We start from the raw sequence: 17,590 nt of genomic DNA, 5'->3' as shown, positions 1-17,590 counted from the left end.
GTAGATATGGGGGCAAATGCGTCCCGTATAAGTTTGTGCATTAAAAGTGCTTTTTTTTTGCCACTGACCGGTTCAGATCGCCACTGCTATCTCTGTAAATAGCATACCAAGCGTTTCCCTGACCCTTCACTTCCTCTGGGCTGTGACGTCATCTTGCAAGAGCTTTGCTTGTTGCTGGAAGAAAATAGAGGAGCCATGCTGAGCACCGCTCAGAGTGGCGCTGGTTGTCCCGGAGTACAGTTGAGAGTTTTACTGCATCTGTATCATGGCTGCATATTTACCAGATTTCGAGAATGAAGATGAGCCCTTTTATTACGATGGCCGCCCGTACTTATTTGAGCCCGAGTATACGGACGAGGAGCTCCAACAAATTGAAGAGCAGTGCGAGTGGGACCTGTTGCCCAATATTCATGGTCTCGATGTGTCCTGGGATGATACAGAAACTACCAAACGCTGTGTAACTACGTTAGAGGATTTCCCCCTTCTGATCAACAGGGCAGTGCTGGATACCTTTTTTCATGTGCCCAAAATAAATTGGAGAAGGCGGCCATGTAATACTGATACCTAGAATTTTCTCCAAGACGCACATTTACTGTTGCATACTTTGCCCTCGTATATATCGTACCCTGTTTTCTTCCGGCAACAAGCAATCAATCAATTTATTTATAAAGCCCAATATCACAAATCACAATTTGCCTCACAGGCAAAGCTCTCGCGAGATGACGTCACAGCCGGGAGGAGGTGAAGGGTCAGGGAAACGCTTAGTATGCTATTTACAGAGATAGCACTGGTGATCTGAACCGGTCAGTGGCGAAAAAAAGCACTTTTAATGTGCAAACGCACACATACACATGGGGAAATAGAGCCCAGGTTGAAAAATACCAAAGTTATCCTTTAAGGAATCATCAGTCCACCTTTTACACATGACTACATATGATCCTCCCTCATTACATCTGACACACCCACTGAGGAAAACCTTTAACAACTGGTATGTAACCAGTGTGTAACCAGTGTGTGACCAGTGTGTGACTGATCCTAACTTGAGGTCTCCGATGAGGCTCTGGACCCGTCCGAACTTGAAGGCCTGCTGGGCGGTGTAACGGTCGAACTGGAAGCGTCCCTGCAGGTCTCTGTGACGGAGGTGATCCACAAACGTCCTGATGATGGTGGTCATCAGGTTCTCCTCCACCATCAGCATCCGAGCCTGCCACACACACACAAACACACAGACACAAAGACACACACACAAAGACAAAGAGACACACACACACACACACACACACACACACACACACACACACACACACACCAAGACAGAACACAGCCGGTCCTTTAGGGGAAACTGAACTGATTTTTCACACCATAGGTGAGTTAATGTGTCCTGATTGGTCACCTTCATCAGACAGATCTGACCATCGCTCAGATATTATATGAACATACAGAGCTGTAAGGACACCAGGGGGGTATTCCATCAACGTAGCTAAGAATATCCAGACTAAGGTCTAAAGTTTGACTAAACGCCAACTCCCAATCTAGCGCCAAACCGTTCCATCAAGTGAAATCAGCTGGCTCCAACTGACGCTAATTCAAGCCTCAACTCATGCACGCGCCCAGGGAAAATAAAAAGCCCAAACTAGTCGAGTGCCGAACATGTTGCAAAGTGTCAAAAAGCAAAGGAAAGGAGCGAGCGGAGGCTTTTTCTGTGGCGGAGCAAATGCTCCTTATGGAAGTGTATGAGGACTATAAGGACATGATTAGGAACAAAGGCAATACTGCAGATTAATAAAGCAAGGGAGGTGGCATGACGGAATATTGCTGACAGGCTAAATGTGTAAGTGACAAAGAAAATTCAGCATGTCAGCGTAATATCATGTTCTATAAATCCTGCATCAAAGGGACAAAATATATGTAGATAAGAAGACCTATTAAATCTGACAGTTCAAGTCTGCCTAATGAAATTCACCATGTGTGTAAATTAATATTAGTGACAGACTGTTTATCACATTTATCTACTGATTCCTATGTAAAGTTCAGATGATGCATTTAATCAAACTATTTTATATCAGTCATCACATTTATCACATCATTGATTGTAGATTATGACATTTCTGAAATGATCAGTTTATAGGAAATAATCACATGACATTCATCTATTGATTGTAGAAAATGACATTTAGCAAATCCATCAGTTCAGTGGAGATGAGGAAAACTATTAAGTGAATGCAGGTGAGAGTGTATCAGTTATCTATTTCTCATCATTTGGGAGTCAACTGTGAGCTCTGTCCCTGATTATATCAAAATAAGAAAAATCCCCTTAAATGTATGGCATGTGCTATACGATGAGGAACAGACAGACCTCAGTGGTGTGTGTCCCATCTTCATCCCTCACTGTGATGTCTCAACAGAAGCAGGCTCAGTAGTCAGAGGAGGACTTGGCAGCAGGTCAGGATAAAATATAAGAATATCCTGCTGTCTCTGTGTCTCTCTGGGTGTGTCCCTCTCCTTCTCTTGGATGCACTCTTTATATGGCCGGTGTCAGTTGACCTTAACTGGCTGTGAATTTGCTAGCCAACTGGAAACAGAGGGCCGAATTCACAAAAGGATTGCGTGGCTTTTGCAGCCGCTAAACTGGTAAAAATGGAGCAAAGAGATACCGTCTAATTCACAAAGCATGCGCAGAGGGTGAAATGCTCCACTAACTGTGCTGCCAAGCAGATTGTGTCTCGGTGCTCCGGTGTCATTTGCACATATTTAAATTAGGTAATATGCATATATTTGGCGGAAAAATTGTCCCTTTCTATGCAAATGAGCCTCATTGATAAACAACGTCTAATTCACTAACACCAGCGCTAACAGCCACATGCAGTTTGAGTAAAGTAAATAACGTCTTTAGAAAGCTGGTGCAAACTGGCCGCTCCTCTGTGGAAGCCTCTCGCCCAGACTTTCCAGTGATCGTGGCAGCAGTGATCGTCTGTTAAATCAGGCTGTAAATAATATTTTGACATTATTATTATAATCATTATTACTTTAATGGCATCCGAAGATACTGATGCGTTGAACAGGTGACAGTCTGCGGTCGTTCTCAAAATGCACTTCTGTCACACACTTCAAAAGCAACTTTCAATAATTTGTTTTAGGAAACCGGGGAAACAAACGTGAACAAAAATGGTTCCATAATTCATATTAAATTCAAAAGATAACGAAAAAACAGCTACAAGTGAGAGGGAATAGTTATAAAGTGGTCAAACTGGGTCAAATCCACAGCCTCAATCCATCCGACACTGTTAGACTGACTCACCAGCAGACATCACTACATGAGGGTACAGTATTCAGTACTTTGCCAAACAAAGTCTGCCATTGTTCTGCCACGGTGTTCTTGGTGCAAAGCCAGCATTTATACTTTGCCATGTGGCTAATTGCAATCAGGGGCAAATCAGGGGCAAACTGCACTCAGCTGCCAAACTTTGTGGGCGTGTTTGTGCTGGTATATCATTAGCGCAATATCCTTTGTGAATAGGACGTTAAGACGGAGCAAACTGCGGGTGCAAGTGAAGTGCAATTCAAGGTGCTATCAGCGGCCGCAGTTCATTCTTTGTGAATTCGGCCCAGAGTGTGGTGGGGATGGGAGGGCAATCACATATTCATGTACAATCTTTTTTTAATGCCTCAGTTTCATTTTATTATAGTTTTGTTTTTATTAAATTGATTTTGGCTTTACTGTTTTGTTTTTTTAATTATCTTATTTTTATTACATTTTAATTTGTTTTTTAATAGTTAATTTTTTTGATTAATGATGTTATATATTTTATGATCTACATATTATTTTATCATGACAGTTGTGAGTGTGTAAAGCACTGGCAGAACTGTCTTTTAGGTGTCTGTTCTTGTCTATTGAACATTTGTTGATCATAGATGGAGCTAATCCTCACCTTAATCCTGCTACAGACCAGGATTGCCCGGCAGCATAAGTTACCATGGTTACTAGGCTGGGATTCAGGTTAACCACCTTGATGGAACGGAGTTGTGGCTCAGTTTGATGGAACGGAAACCGGAGTTTAGCTCGATGTATCAGGCTTAGCCAGAACCATGGTTTCCATGGTTACCGATGTGAGGCTATTTTTAGCCACTTTGATGGAACAGAACTCTGGCTCACATTAGCCAGACTTGGCCATTTAAGCCTGGATTTGTCTTTAGCCTGCTTGATGGAATACCCCCCAGGTGATGTAACTTCCTCTAAAATCTGCTCAGATTAATGATAGTACATATAAATTATTGGAGGGAACTTGTGGAGTTCCTCAGGGCTCCGTGTGAGGCCCATCACTGTTTGTACGTGGATCAGATTTATTTCATTTACAGATGATACACATTTATATAGAATGACCCATAAAAGAACTGGATTAACAAACTTAATGAATCATACCTGATGATGATGTCATAGATTTATAAAACAAATTAAATAAATCAAAGTTTTAAGATGAGTCGAGATAATAAATCACAACACTGTATAAAATAAACAATGCTGAATGAAGATTGATTGGTCCCGTTGTGATGTTCATGTGTTCATCAGCTCAGTTTCAGTGGTGAACGTGTTATTTCTCACCTACAGCACAGACAGACTGAACTCACCAGCGACGGGACGGTGAATATTTGTACTGACAGGTCAGTGATGGAGAACTCACGGTCGTGGTCGTCAGTCACGTAGTCACTCTGCAAGCGTTCATAACTCTACCAGCAGGAAGGACAGACAGGCAGAGACAGAGACAGAGAGAAAGACAGGTGTGTGGAGGTGCAGAGGAGGAGGAGGAGGAGCAGGAGTACTCACCATGGTCGGGACGGTGAAGAGCTGAACAGACAGGGAGGTCACTGACACCACTCGCTCGTGGTCGTCCTCCATAAAATCTGTCTGGAGCCGTCTGTAGTTCTAGAGGGGGGGACGACATTTCACCTCTGGGTCAGAGGTCGCTGCTGCCAGGCCGACGCCCTCCCGCCATCCCACTATCCACCCCAACCCCAAATTTAAACCTAGACACCGATATATCAACCAGCTGTTTGATGAAGTTACTGACCCTATACTGGTTTGACTGGTTACCTCTCTGACACATCACTGGTTTCTGATGTCCTACCACTGGTTACTGATGTCCACCCACTGGTTACTAATTTCCACCTACTGGTGACTGATGTCCACCCACTGGCTACTGATGTCCACCCACTGGATACTGATGTCCACCCACTGGATACTGATGTTCACCCACTGTTTAGTGGTGTCCACCCACTGGTTAGTGATGTCCTCCCCCTGGTTACTGATGTCCTCCCACTGGTAACTAATGTCCACCAACTGGTTACTAATGTCTTCCCACTGGTAACTAATGTCCACCTACTGTTAACTAATGTCATCCCACTGGTTACTGATGTCCTCCCACTGGTTATTGATGTTCTCCCACTGGTAACTAATGTCCTCCCACTGGTTGTTAATGTTCTCGCACTGGTTAGTAATGTCCTCCCACTGGTTACTAATGTCCACCTAGTGGCTACTAATGTCCACCCACTGGTTGTTGATGTCCACCCACTGGTTAGTGATGTCCTCCCACTGGTTACTGATGTCCTCCCCCTGGTTACTGATGTCCACCCATTGGTTCCCTAATGTCCACCCACTGGTTACTGATATCCACCCACTGGTAACTAATGTCCGCCCACTGGTCACTGATATCCACCCACTGGTTACTGATGTCCACCTACTGGTTACTAATGTCCACCCACTGGTTACTAATGTCCACCCACTGGTTACTGATGTCCACCTAGTGGCTACTAATGTCCACCCACTGGTTGTTGATGTCCACCCACTGGTTAGTGATGTCCACCCACTGGTTACTGATGTTCTCCCACTGGTTACTGATGTCCACCCATTAGTTCACTAATGTCCACCTAGTGGTTACTAATGTCCACCCACTGGCTACTAATGTCCACCCACTGGTTGTTGATGTCCACCCACTGGTTAGTGATGTCCACCCACTGGTTATTGATGTTCTCCCACTGGTTACTGATGTTCTCCCACTGGTTACTGATGTCCACCCATTAGTTCACTAATGTCCACCTAGTGGTTACTAATGTCCACCTAGTGGTTACTAATGTCCACCCACTGGCTACTAATGTCCACCCACTGGTTGTTGATGTCCACCCACTGGTTACTGATGTCCTCCCCCTGGTTACTGATGTCCACCCATTGGTTCCCTAATGTCCACCCATTGGTTCCCTAATGTCCACCCACTGGTTACTGATATCCACCCACTGGTAACTAATGTCCACCCACTGGTTACTGATATCCACCCACTGGTTACTGATGTCCACCTACTGGTTACTGATGTTCTCCAACTGGTTATTGATGTCCACCCACTGGTTTCTGATGTCCACCTACTGGTGACCAGTGTCCACCCACTGGTAACTAATGTCCACCTACTGGTTGCTGATTTCCACCTGCTGGTTACTAATGTCCACCCACTGGTTACTAATGTCCTCCCACTAGTTACTGATGTCCACCCACTGGTAACCGATGTCCACCCACTGGATAGTGATGTCCACCCACTGGTTACTAATGACCACCTACTGGTGACTAATGTCCTCCTACTGGTTACTAATGTCCACCCACTGGTTACTGATGTCCTCCCACTGGTAACTAATGTCCACCAACTGGTTACTAATGTCCACCCACTGGCTACTAATGTCTTCCCACTGGTAACTAATGTCCACCTACTGGTAACTAATGTCATCCCACTGGTTATTGATGTTCTCCCACTGGTAACTAATGTCCTCCCACTGGTTGTTAATGTCCTCGCACTGGTTAGTAATGTCCTCCCACTGGTTACTAATGTCCACCTAGTGGCTACTAATGTCTTCCCACTGGTTACTGATGTCCACCCACTGGTTAGTGATGTCCACCCACTGGTTACTGATGTTCTCCCACTGGTTACTGATGTCCACCCATTAGTTCACTAATGTCCACCCACTGGTTACTAATGTCCACCTAGTGGTTACTAATGTCCACCCACTGGCTACTAATGTCCACCCACTGGTTACTGATGTCCACCCACTGGTTACCGATGTCCACCCACTGGCTACTGATGTCCACCTACTGGTTACTAATGACCACCTACTGGTGACTAATGTCCTCCCACTGGTTACTAATGACCACCTACTGGTTACTAATGACCACCTACTGGTGACTAATGTCCACTCACTGGTTACTGATGTCCACCCACTGGTTACTAATGTCCACCCACTGGTTACTGATGTCCTCCCACTGGTTACTGATGTCCACCCACTGGTTACCGATGTCCACCCACTGGCTACTGATGTCCACCTACTGGTTACTAATGACCACCTACTGGTAACTAATGTCCTCCCACTGGTTACTGATGTCCACCCACTGGCTACTGATGTCCACCCACTGGTGACTAATGACCACCTACAGGTGACTAATGTCCTCCCACTGGTTACTGATGTCCACCCACTGGTTACTAATGTCCACTCACTGGTTACTGATGTCCACCCACTGGTTACTAATGTCCACCCACTGGTTACTGATGTCCACCCACTGGTTACTGATGTCCACCCACTGGTTACTAATGTCCACTCACTGGTTACTGATGTCCACCCACTGGTTACTAATGTCCACCCACTGGTTACTGATGTCCTCCCACTGGTTACTGATGTCCACCCACTGGTTACTGATGTCCTCCCACTGGTTACTGATGTCCACCCACTGGTTACTGATGTCCTCCCACTGGTGACTAATGTCCACTCACTGGTTACTGATGTCCACCCACTGGTTACTAATGTCCACCCACTGGTTACTGATGTCCTCCCACTGGTTACTGATGTCCACCCACTGGTTACCGATGTCCACCCACTGGCTACTGATGTCCACCTACTGGTTACTAATGACCACCTACTGGTAACTAATGTCCTCCCACTGGTTACTGATGTCCACCCACTGGCTACTGATGTCCACCCACTGGTGACTAATGACCACCTACTGGTGACTAATGTCCTCCCACTGGTTACTGATGTCCACCCACTGGCTACTGATGTCCACCCACTGGTGACTAATGACCACCTACTGGTGACTAATGTCCTCCCACTGGTTACTGATGTCCACCCACTGGCTACTGATGTCCACCCACTGGTTACTAATGACCACCTACTGATAACTAATGTCCTCCCACTGGTAACTAATGTCCTCCCACTGGCTACTGATGTCCACCCACTGGTGACTAATGACCACCTACTGGTGACTAATGTCCTCCCACTGGTTACTGATGTCCACCCACTGGCTACTGATGTCCACCCACTGGTGACTAATGACCACCTACTGGTGACTAATGTCCTCCCACTGGTTACTAATGTCCACCCACTGGTTACTGATGTCCTCCCACTGGTTACTGATGTCCACCCACTGGTTACTGATATCCACCCACTGGTAACCGATATCCACCCACTGGCTACTGATGTCCACCCACTGGTTACTAATGACCACCTACTGGTGACTAATGACCTCCCACTGGTTACTAATGTCTACCCACTGGTTACCAATGTCCACCCACTGGTTAGTGATGTCCACCCACTGGGACCACTTCAACCAGCAGTGGCTTTTGTTACTTTATCTAAATGATGACGTCACATCCTGCTGCTCTCAGGGATTGGAGGCTAACCTGGACTGAACGAGGTTAAGACACGCTGAGCAGAGATAATGTGGTCACAGTGGAAAAACTGTGCCTACAAGACTTGCTCAGTGGCAACAACACCAACAACACTGTGTTCATGTGTATCAACACAAACAGGTCAAACGTCAGCGTCACCATGAGTCGGCAGGGCTCAGGTGTATCAATATGTCCATGTTAACGACATCACCTCGTGTTTATAATCAGAGCTCCACAGACCTGCAGCCTCAGTCAGAGACAACAGGAACCATGACGGTGGTTTTCTCTGATCACTTTCTGCACTTTCTTACTGATGTCCACCTAGTGGCTACTAATGTCCACCCACTGGTTGTTGATGTCCACCCACTGGTTAGTGATGTCCACCCACTGGTTACTGATGTTCTCCCACTGGTTACTGATGTCCACCCATTAGTTCACTAATGTCCACCTAGTGGTTACTAATGTCCACCCACTGGCTACTAATGTCCACCCACTGGTTGTTGATGTCCACCCACTGGTTAGTGATGTCCACCCACTGGTTACTGATGTTCTCCCACTGGTTACTGATGTCCACCCATTAGTTCACTAATGTCCACCTAGTGGTTACTAATGTCCACCTAGTGGTTACTAATGTCCACCCACTGGCTACTAATGTCCACCCACTGGTTGTTGATGTCCACCCACTGGTTACTGATGTCCTCCCCCTGGTTACTGATGTCCACCCATTGGTTCCCTAATGTCCACCCATTGGTTCCCTAATGTCCACCCACTGGTTACTGATATCCACCCACTGGTAACTAATGTCCACCCACTGGTTACTGATATCCACCCACTGGTTACTGATGTCCACCTACTGGTTACTGATGTTCTCCAACTGGTTATTGATGTCCACCCACTGGTTTCTGATGTCCACCTACTGGTGACCAGTGTCCACCCACTGGTAACTAATGTCCACCTACTGGTTGCTGATTTCCACCTGCTGGTTACTAATGTCCACCCACTGGTTACTAATGTCCTCCCACTAGTTACTGATGACTAAGACTGATGACTGATGACACAGCTGAATATATTTATTTTATTTCTCTGATTATGTCTTATGTGGCGGCTGCTCACTGTACAGCTCTTACACTTTAAACTGGATGAGTCAGATTCAAACTCCAGAACTGTATTTACTGTCCCATAATGAAGGAGACATGGAAATCACTTCGGTTTTTGTGCAAATCAAAGTGAATTAATTTTACTGATTGAATATTACCTGTGATAAATACCAACAGACTAATCAATCAGCTGTAACGTACCAGCAGTGTAAAACTGACTTCAGTAACAAAGTCTGATGTTATAGTGGTTTGAAGGAAATAAAACAAATCACATGAACATAAACGTCGTCCTGATTGGTAACAGTGACCTGTTTGTTAGCTGTGATTTAAGAGAACCTTCTTTGAGAGTCAGTGTGGACAGACGGAGCAGAGAACAAAGACATGTTCAGTAATTCAGTCAGAGCAACAACAACCTGACAAATAAAACAATAATCATACTCAGATTTTCTTCACCACTGATCACTGAAGGATCCTGTGTTAAAAAACCACCTGATGCACAGTCAGCGCTCCGGACGCTGCACGGCTTCATCAGTCGCTTTGTAGACGATTTCAAGCCGAAACTCATAACATTAACTGGTGAATTGTTAAGCTCCGTTTCCACCTAACACTTTGAGTTTGGAACCAGCAGTAAGCCTTCAGACATGGTACCTAGACCCTCGGTCTGTTCAGACAGTCCTCTTAAATGTGGGCGGGGTTGTTGTCACTCACTGCTCCGTCCAGCACTCGCTGTATTTCCTCATCAGCAGTGACACAGATGGAAGTCTGCACCTGGTTTATCGTCCACAGAACGAGGCTGCACGCCCACATTTTCACAACAAAATAGAACAGGCTGCAGTGAGAGTCTCTCTCCATGGGATATTTAAAAATAGCAGCTTTGTGCATTTAGTCCTTCTCAGGCAAGCTCAGGGGTTTAGTGTTGCTGTAGCCCACAGGAAGTGAGGATTAGAATATATGACCTTCACATAATCCGCTCCAAATTAATCTATATTTTTAAAGTCATTACTAAAAGTGTGTGTCATTCAAGAGAGACAATAAAAATTAATGGAACGCTCCAAGTTGGGATACTGAAATGTGTCCAATAAAATTTAATGAAATGTCATAAATATAAATAAAATGTTGGAAAACATGACAGTAAACGTTCCACCTTAAAGTGAATGAAGTCATTTTATAGTTGTAGTTTACTGATGTATGAACAGAGGTTACATAAAACCAGAGTGACCGTCCTCTACTGACCAATCAGACTGCAGGGTTTCTAGCTCCACCTTTTAGTACCAGATCTGTGTGCTAGGTACCCCAACAGAGGGGGGACCAAACATGGGGACGCTAAGGAACGCTTCTGTTGGGACCATCCACAACTTTTACTGTGGGAACAGACACAATGAGACTGAACCGGACTGCTCAGTGGAGGCGGGGCTTTTATGACCTGTTAACAGGTGTCAGGCTGCAAAATTCAACCCAAACTGACTTCATGAATCTCAACACTGATTTTGTTTCTTGACACAGTCACAGGATTTAAAAAACTCAACTCACAGAAAAAGAGTGAATTTGGTGTGTTCACATAATTCAGCATGAATTCCTGTTTTTGTGACTGTACGAGACGCTCGCTGTGCATCAGGTGTGTTGATCAGGTGTGTTGATCAGGTATGTTACCTTGGCGAACTGGACAGCAAAGATCTTCTTGTATTTGAGGTCCATGAGGAGGCTGTTCATCAGCAGCTGGTGGTAGATGTTCCTTGCTCCTACAGACAGACAGACAGACAGACGTAGTGTTGATCAGGACAACATGTGATATGTGAAACCGTTGTTGAACACTTTGATGAGGTCATGTGACTCAGGATAAATGAACACATAATGAAGTATAAGGTTTAATGTCTCTCTGCTGACACAGACTGACCACTGAATAAAGAAATGAAATGTAAGAAATCTCGGAGTAATATTTGATCAAGATTTGTCTTTTAATTCTCATTTAAAACAAACCTCACAGACTGCATTTTTTCATCAGCGTAATATTGTGAAAATTAGGCCTATCCTGACCCGAAAAGATGCAGAAAAATTGGTCCACGCTTTTGTTACCTCTAGGCTGGATTACTGTAACTCTCTATTATCAGGTAGCTCTAGTAAGTCCTTAAAAACTCTCCAGCTAATTCAGAATGTAGCAGCACGTGTACTAACAGGAACTAAGAAACGAGATCATATTTCTCCTGTTTTAGCTTCTCTGCACTGGCTCCCTGTAAAATCCAGAATTGAATTTAAAATCCTACTGTTAACTTATAAAGCTCTAAATGGTCAAGCTCCATCATATCTTAGAGAGCTCATAGTGCCATATTATCCCACCAGAACACTGCGCTCTGAGAACGCAGGGTTACTCGTGGTCCCTAAAGTCTCCAAAAGTAGATCAGGAGCCAGAGCCTTCAGCTATCAGGCTCCTCTCCTGTGGAATCATCTTCCTGTTACGGTCCGGGAGGCAGACACCGTCTCCACATTTAAGACTAGACTTAAGACTTTCCTCTTTGATAAAGCTTATAGTTAGGGCTGGCTCAGGCTTGCCCTGTACCAGCCCCTAGTTAGGCTGACTTAGGCCTAGTCTGCCGGAGGACCCCCCTATAATACACCGGGCACCTTCTCTCCTTCTCTCTCTCTCTCTCTCTCTCTCATATGTCCTGTTACTACATCTTGCTAACTCAGCCGTACTGCATGTCACTAACTCGGCCGTACTGCATCTTGCTAACTCGGCCATTCTGGATGTCACTAACTCGGCTTCTTCTCCGGAGCCTTTGTGCTCCACTGTCTCTCAGATTAACTCATATCACAGCGGTGCCTGGACAGCGTGACGTGTGTGGTTGTGCTGCTGCCGTGGTCCTGCCAGATGCCTCCTGCTGCTGCTGCCATCATTAGTCATTAGTCATACTTCTACTGTTATTATACACATATGACTATTGTCACACATGTATACTGCCAGATATTAATACATACTTTCAACATATTGTACCACAGTAGCCAGAACTATAACTATAATATTATTACTTTCAATAATGTTGTTGTAAGCTACTGTCATTACCTGCATCTCTCTCTCTCTCTCTCTCTCTCTCTCTCTCTCTCTCTCTCTCGTATTCTATTACTGCATCTTGCTAACTCGGCCATTCTGGATGTCACTAACTCGGCTTCTTCTCCGGAGCCTTTGTGCTCCACTGTCTCTCAGATTAACTCATATCACAGCGGTGCCTGGACAGCGTGACGTGTGTGGTTGTGCTGCTGCCGTGGTCCTGCCAGATGCCTCCTGCTGCTGCTGCCATCATTAGTCATTAGTCATACTTCTACTGTTATTATACACATATGACTATTGTCACACATGTATACTATCAGATATTAATATATTATTATTAATTATAATATTACTTTCATTAATGTTGTTGTAAGCTACTGTCATTACCGTCTGTCCTGCATCTCTCTCTCTCTCTCTCTGTCTGTCTGTCTCTCTCTCTCTCTGTCTCTCTCTCTCTCTGTCTCATTGTGTCATATGGATTACTGTTAATTTATTATGCTGATCTGTTCTGTACGACATCTATTGCACGTCTGTCCGTCCTGGAAGAGGGATCCCTCCTCAGTTGCTCTTCCTGAGGTTTCGACCGTTTTTTTCCCCGTTAAAGGGTTTTTTGGGGAGTTTTTCCTGATCAGCTGTGAGGGTCATAAGGACAGAGGGATGTCGTATGCTGTAAAGCCCTGTGAGGCAAATTGTGATTTGTGATATTGGGCTTTATAAATAAAATTGATTGATTGATTGAAATGCAGTGATGTTGATGTTAGTTTTTAACGTGGTGAGTCCTTGGGACACACGAGAAGATTTTGAGAAATCTGCTGATTCTGTGTTTTCTTTTATCTTATTGAGATGATGAACAAATTAGGAAACAACAAATCAGGTTTTGCATGATGTATCTGATATGGACGGAAAGAAAAATGGCTGCTGCTGGTGAAATATTTTTTCATCAGGTCATCATCGACATGAGTCAACACAGCACAGGTCAGTGGCACAGTCACATGATCACAGTGTAACATGATCAGGAGAAAATCATACAACACGTCTCCTGGAAGGTAAAACGCCATCGTCACTGACAGGAGTGAAAACGCCACCTGCTGTCACAGCAGACGCTGAGACATAAGTTAACAGGACTGTCTGCAGAAACATCGCACATATTTGCGAATTCAGGTGTATTTTATGAACCTTGAAATGCAAGGTTACGGTCTACAAGCGGTCCAGGCAGCCCTGCTGTCTTTAACAGTGTCACTGAGTCGGGAGGAGAACAGGTGGGCAGGCGGACAGGTGTCAGATCTGTGAAGAGCGCCAGGACAAAAACACTGACACATCACGGGCAGTTTGGTTTAATCCAAAACACCAGTTTGACTCTCAATGGTTTCTGTGAGAGGAGAAATACTTTAAAACCAGTAAAGTCACCTGACTGACGCCACTGATTCAACATGACACACAGCATGTGAATGCACAGCACATGTGAATATACTGATAATCACAGTTCAAGCCATTTTTCACAATACATTCATCGGGCACACTGATGTGGTGATGAAGGTGTTTCACAACGAGCCGCTGCACATCATCCCGAAATCAAAACTGTGACACAAAATACTGATTTTAAAAATGACTGAACTGCCTCTGCTGAGACTTTATGATCAGAACTGTCTACAGTGTGGTCATCGACCAATCAGAATCCAGTGTTAAACAATGCCATGTAGTAAATATATAAGTTCTATACGTGAGCAGTTACCTTTCCACATCTTAGAGTCGTTGAGCATCAGCTTGTCAACCAGCGAGGAGTATTCTCCTTCTGGACCTTTCTGCAGGCCCACCTGACACAGGATCCTCCTCAGACCATCTGAAATACAACAGGTAAACACTCACGCCAATCACAAGCAGACAGAGTGAGGGATTCTGGGTAATGAAGTCCAGACTCACCAGAGCATTGAATGATCTGTCCCAACCAGCTGAGAGCCTTCAGAGCAAAACACTGATGAGCAACAACTGACGAGTGCATCACCTGAACCCTGAGAGGCTTCGACTGACGACTGGTGTTCCTCTGATAGGACGCAGGACACAGGGAGTCAGGACAGAGGGAGGACAGAGGGAGGTACAGAGGGAGTCAGGACAGAGGGAGGTACAGAGGGAGTCAGGACAGAGGGAGGACACAGGGAGTCAGGACAGAGGGAGGACAGAGGGAGGTACAGAGGGAGTCAGGACAGAGGGAGGTACAGAGGGAGGACACAGGGAGTCAGGACAGAGGGAGGTACAGAGGGAGTCAGGACAGAGGGAGTCAGGACAGAGGGAGTCAGGACAGAGGGAGGTACAGAGGGAGTCAGGACAGAGGGAGGACAGAGGGAGGACACAGGGAGTCAGGACAGAGGGAGGTACAGAGGGAGGTACAGAGGGAGTCAGGACAGAGGGAGGTACAGAGGGAGTTAGGACAGAGGGAGGACATAGGGAGCCAGGACAGAGGGAAGACAGAAGGAGGTAAAGAGGAGTTATTAAATGATTTCCTGTATCACCCTCAGCTCCTCCCTCAGCTGTGACATCAGACACTCACCACGATCACAGACTTGGCCTGGTCACAGAACTGAAAGTCTCCGTATCGAACCGACTTCCTGCCCTGCAACATGGACACAACATGTAACGTGGACCTCCTCATGTTTGTGAGGACTGATGTGAACCAACATCACACTGGTCCTGTATATCATAGTAACCATAGTAACAATGTGATGCACAGTGTATATGTGTACTGTAGCATGTACTAACGTCTCTGTCCACGGTTGTGGCGAAGCTGACGGCTTCTTTCTGGCTGCAGTTGACAGCTTTCTGCAGCGTGTAGATCACCTGTTCATACGTGTGGACTTCATCATTGAACAACATGCAGTAGTAGGTGTCTCCTCTGTCCCTGAACACACACACACATACACACACACAGGAAGTGTCAGAGTAAATGTGAACGTAACAAAACTCTAACATGTCTGCTTATTGTGATGTCACTTCCTGTTGTCTCTCATCCCAACATCTATCCAACTTGAGCTCAGAGATTATTTAGATCAATAAACCAGAATAATTAATAAAAGGTTTAAAACAGTGTCATTAAAATAAATAATAAAAACACTGGATGTTTTTTTCATCAGATTTTACTAAAAAATAAAAAAACAGATCCAAAATTATTTTAAATGTGGAAGCGTGGGGTGTTGGTGGCTTAGTGGATAGAGCAGGTGCCCCATGTACAAGGCTGTTGCCGCAATATTTTTTGCACCACATGTAACAAAAATGATGTCATTACGAGTGTCCACCCTGATGAAGGTGAAGACAGAAGCTTTCTGATACATGAATGTTGTGGTTACTGTGGTTTTTATTTTAGACCCTTTTAAACAGGATCAGACAAATAACGACCTCCTGGCTTAAAGGGTTAAAGACAAACACACCTGTTGACACATTATTAAAGGTAAGTACATAACCTTTAATAATGTGTCAACAGGTGTGTGTGTGTGTGTGTGTGTGTGGGGACAGTGTTTATTTTGTTGATGAAAACCTTTCATCAACAACCTTTTTTCCACGACTATAACAAGACGATGACGAGCTAAAACTAGATATTGAGTGTGTTTACATGGACAGTTTAATTCCCTTTTCATTCTGAATGAAAGTTCATTCCTATTAAAAGTGATCTTGTAAACACCTAATTCAGAATGAAAATGGCCAATGCGATTGAAAATTCAATCCGATGTAAGGGGCTGGAATGAATATTTCCCATGTAAACATCCTGGAAAAACTTTAATTCATGATGATTTCATTCAGATTTCATTCAGAATGAGAAGCCATCATGTAACCGCACCCAGTGATAATAAAAACTAAGATGAAATCTATGTTTGATTTTCTTTGACGAGACGTGATGTAAATGTTGGTGGTGGACTGTTGACAGCGTGTACTTCTCTTCAGATGCCTGATGAGCCACAGGCTGGTAAACTCCAGTAAATAGTCTGCACCAGGATGTTTCTGTTGGTGCGAGTTGTGAGCTGTAATTCAGCAGTAAATAATCAGCCGTGTGTGTCTGACTGTGGATGGTGGAGCTGCTGGATGGATTTGTGGCTGTTAGCAGTTAGCTATTAGCAGTTAGCTGTTAGCAGTTAGCTTTTAGCAGTTAGCAAATAGCTGTTAACTGATAGCAGTTAGCTGTCTGTCTTCAGACTGAACTAAAGTAATTGTAAGAATTAACACTCTATGGTCTATGGATGTGTGTGTGCGCGCGCGTACGGTGGCTCCAGTCCTGCAGGCAGCTGGTCCTCCTGTTCCCAGGTCAACATGTCCACAGCATATTTCAGGATGGTGGAGAAGATGCTGAAAGCACGACTAACCATGTCAGCAGGCAGCAGGGTTACAGGATCCTGAAGGGACAAACAGAACCGCAGTGATCATCAAGGGACAGACAGACCGTCAGAAGGTCAGACAGACAGAGGGACAGACAGACAGGTATGTGTCTCACCTCCTCAGTGTCTCTGTTGTTGGACGTAGGTGTGTGTTTCTGGCAGTAAGGACCTTTCTTCCAGGCCTCAGCATCTCCACAGTCACAGAAACCTCCACCTCCTGACGTCGTCATCTACAACACACACACACACACACACACACACACAGACACACACACAGTGTACCATCATGTGTCTTGTCTGTACTTCATGGACGGTTCTTCCTACAGAGGACTCAAGAGTTAACATCACCTGTGACCTCCGTCAGGTCTCTGGTGTACCTGTTCCTGTCACACCTGTCCC

At 45.0% G+C, this 17,590-nt stretch overlaps 1 protein-coding gene across 2 annotated transcripts in view; it reads right to left on the bottom strand.

Annotated features, from left to right (window-relative positions):
• The window catches only part of ubr2 (ubiquitin protein ligase E3 component n-recognin 2), a 50,925-nt gene that overhangs the window by 27,156 nt on the left and 6,179 nt on the right, over nt 1–17,590 (bottom strand). Inside the window, exons 4-12 of one of the 2 annotated variants that reach the window (XM_033612472.2) lie at nt 17,308–17,421; nt 17,079–17,209; nt 15,588–15,726; nt 15,379–15,441; nt 14,754–14,874; nt 14,566–14,673; nt 11,441–11,529; nt 4,823–4,921; nt 1,041–1,204 (exon numbers count right to left, since the gene is read on the bottom strand). In XM_033612472.2, coding sequence (XP_033468363.1) covers nt 1,041–1,204; nt 4,823–4,921; nt 11,441–11,529; nt 14,566–14,673; nt 14,754–14,874; nt 15,379–15,441; nt 15,588–15,726; nt 17,079–17,209; nt 17,308–17,421 — 1,028 coding nt within the window. Of the gene's footprint in view, nt 1–1,040; nt 1,205–4,626; nt 4,726–4,822; nt 4,922–11,440; nt 11,530–14,565; nt 14,674–14,753; nt 14,875–15,378; nt 15,442–15,587; nt 15,727–17,078; nt 17,210–17,307; nt 17,422–17,590 lie in introns of both variants that reach the window. The other variant, XM_033612474.2, reaches the window with a different exon arrangement.

The sequence above is a fragment of the Epinephelus lanceolatus genome, chromosome 17 (assembly GCF_041903045.1).
Source record: "Epinephelus lanceolatus isolate andai-2023 chromosome 17, ASM4190304v1, whole genome shotgun sequence".
Lineage (NCBI taxonomy): Eukaryota > Metazoa > Chordata > Actinopteri > Perciformes > Serranidae > Epinephelus > Epinephelus lanceolatus.
The sequence above is the reverse complement of the archived record's forward strand: the minus strand, read 5'-3'. Positions and strand labels throughout refer to the sequence as shown.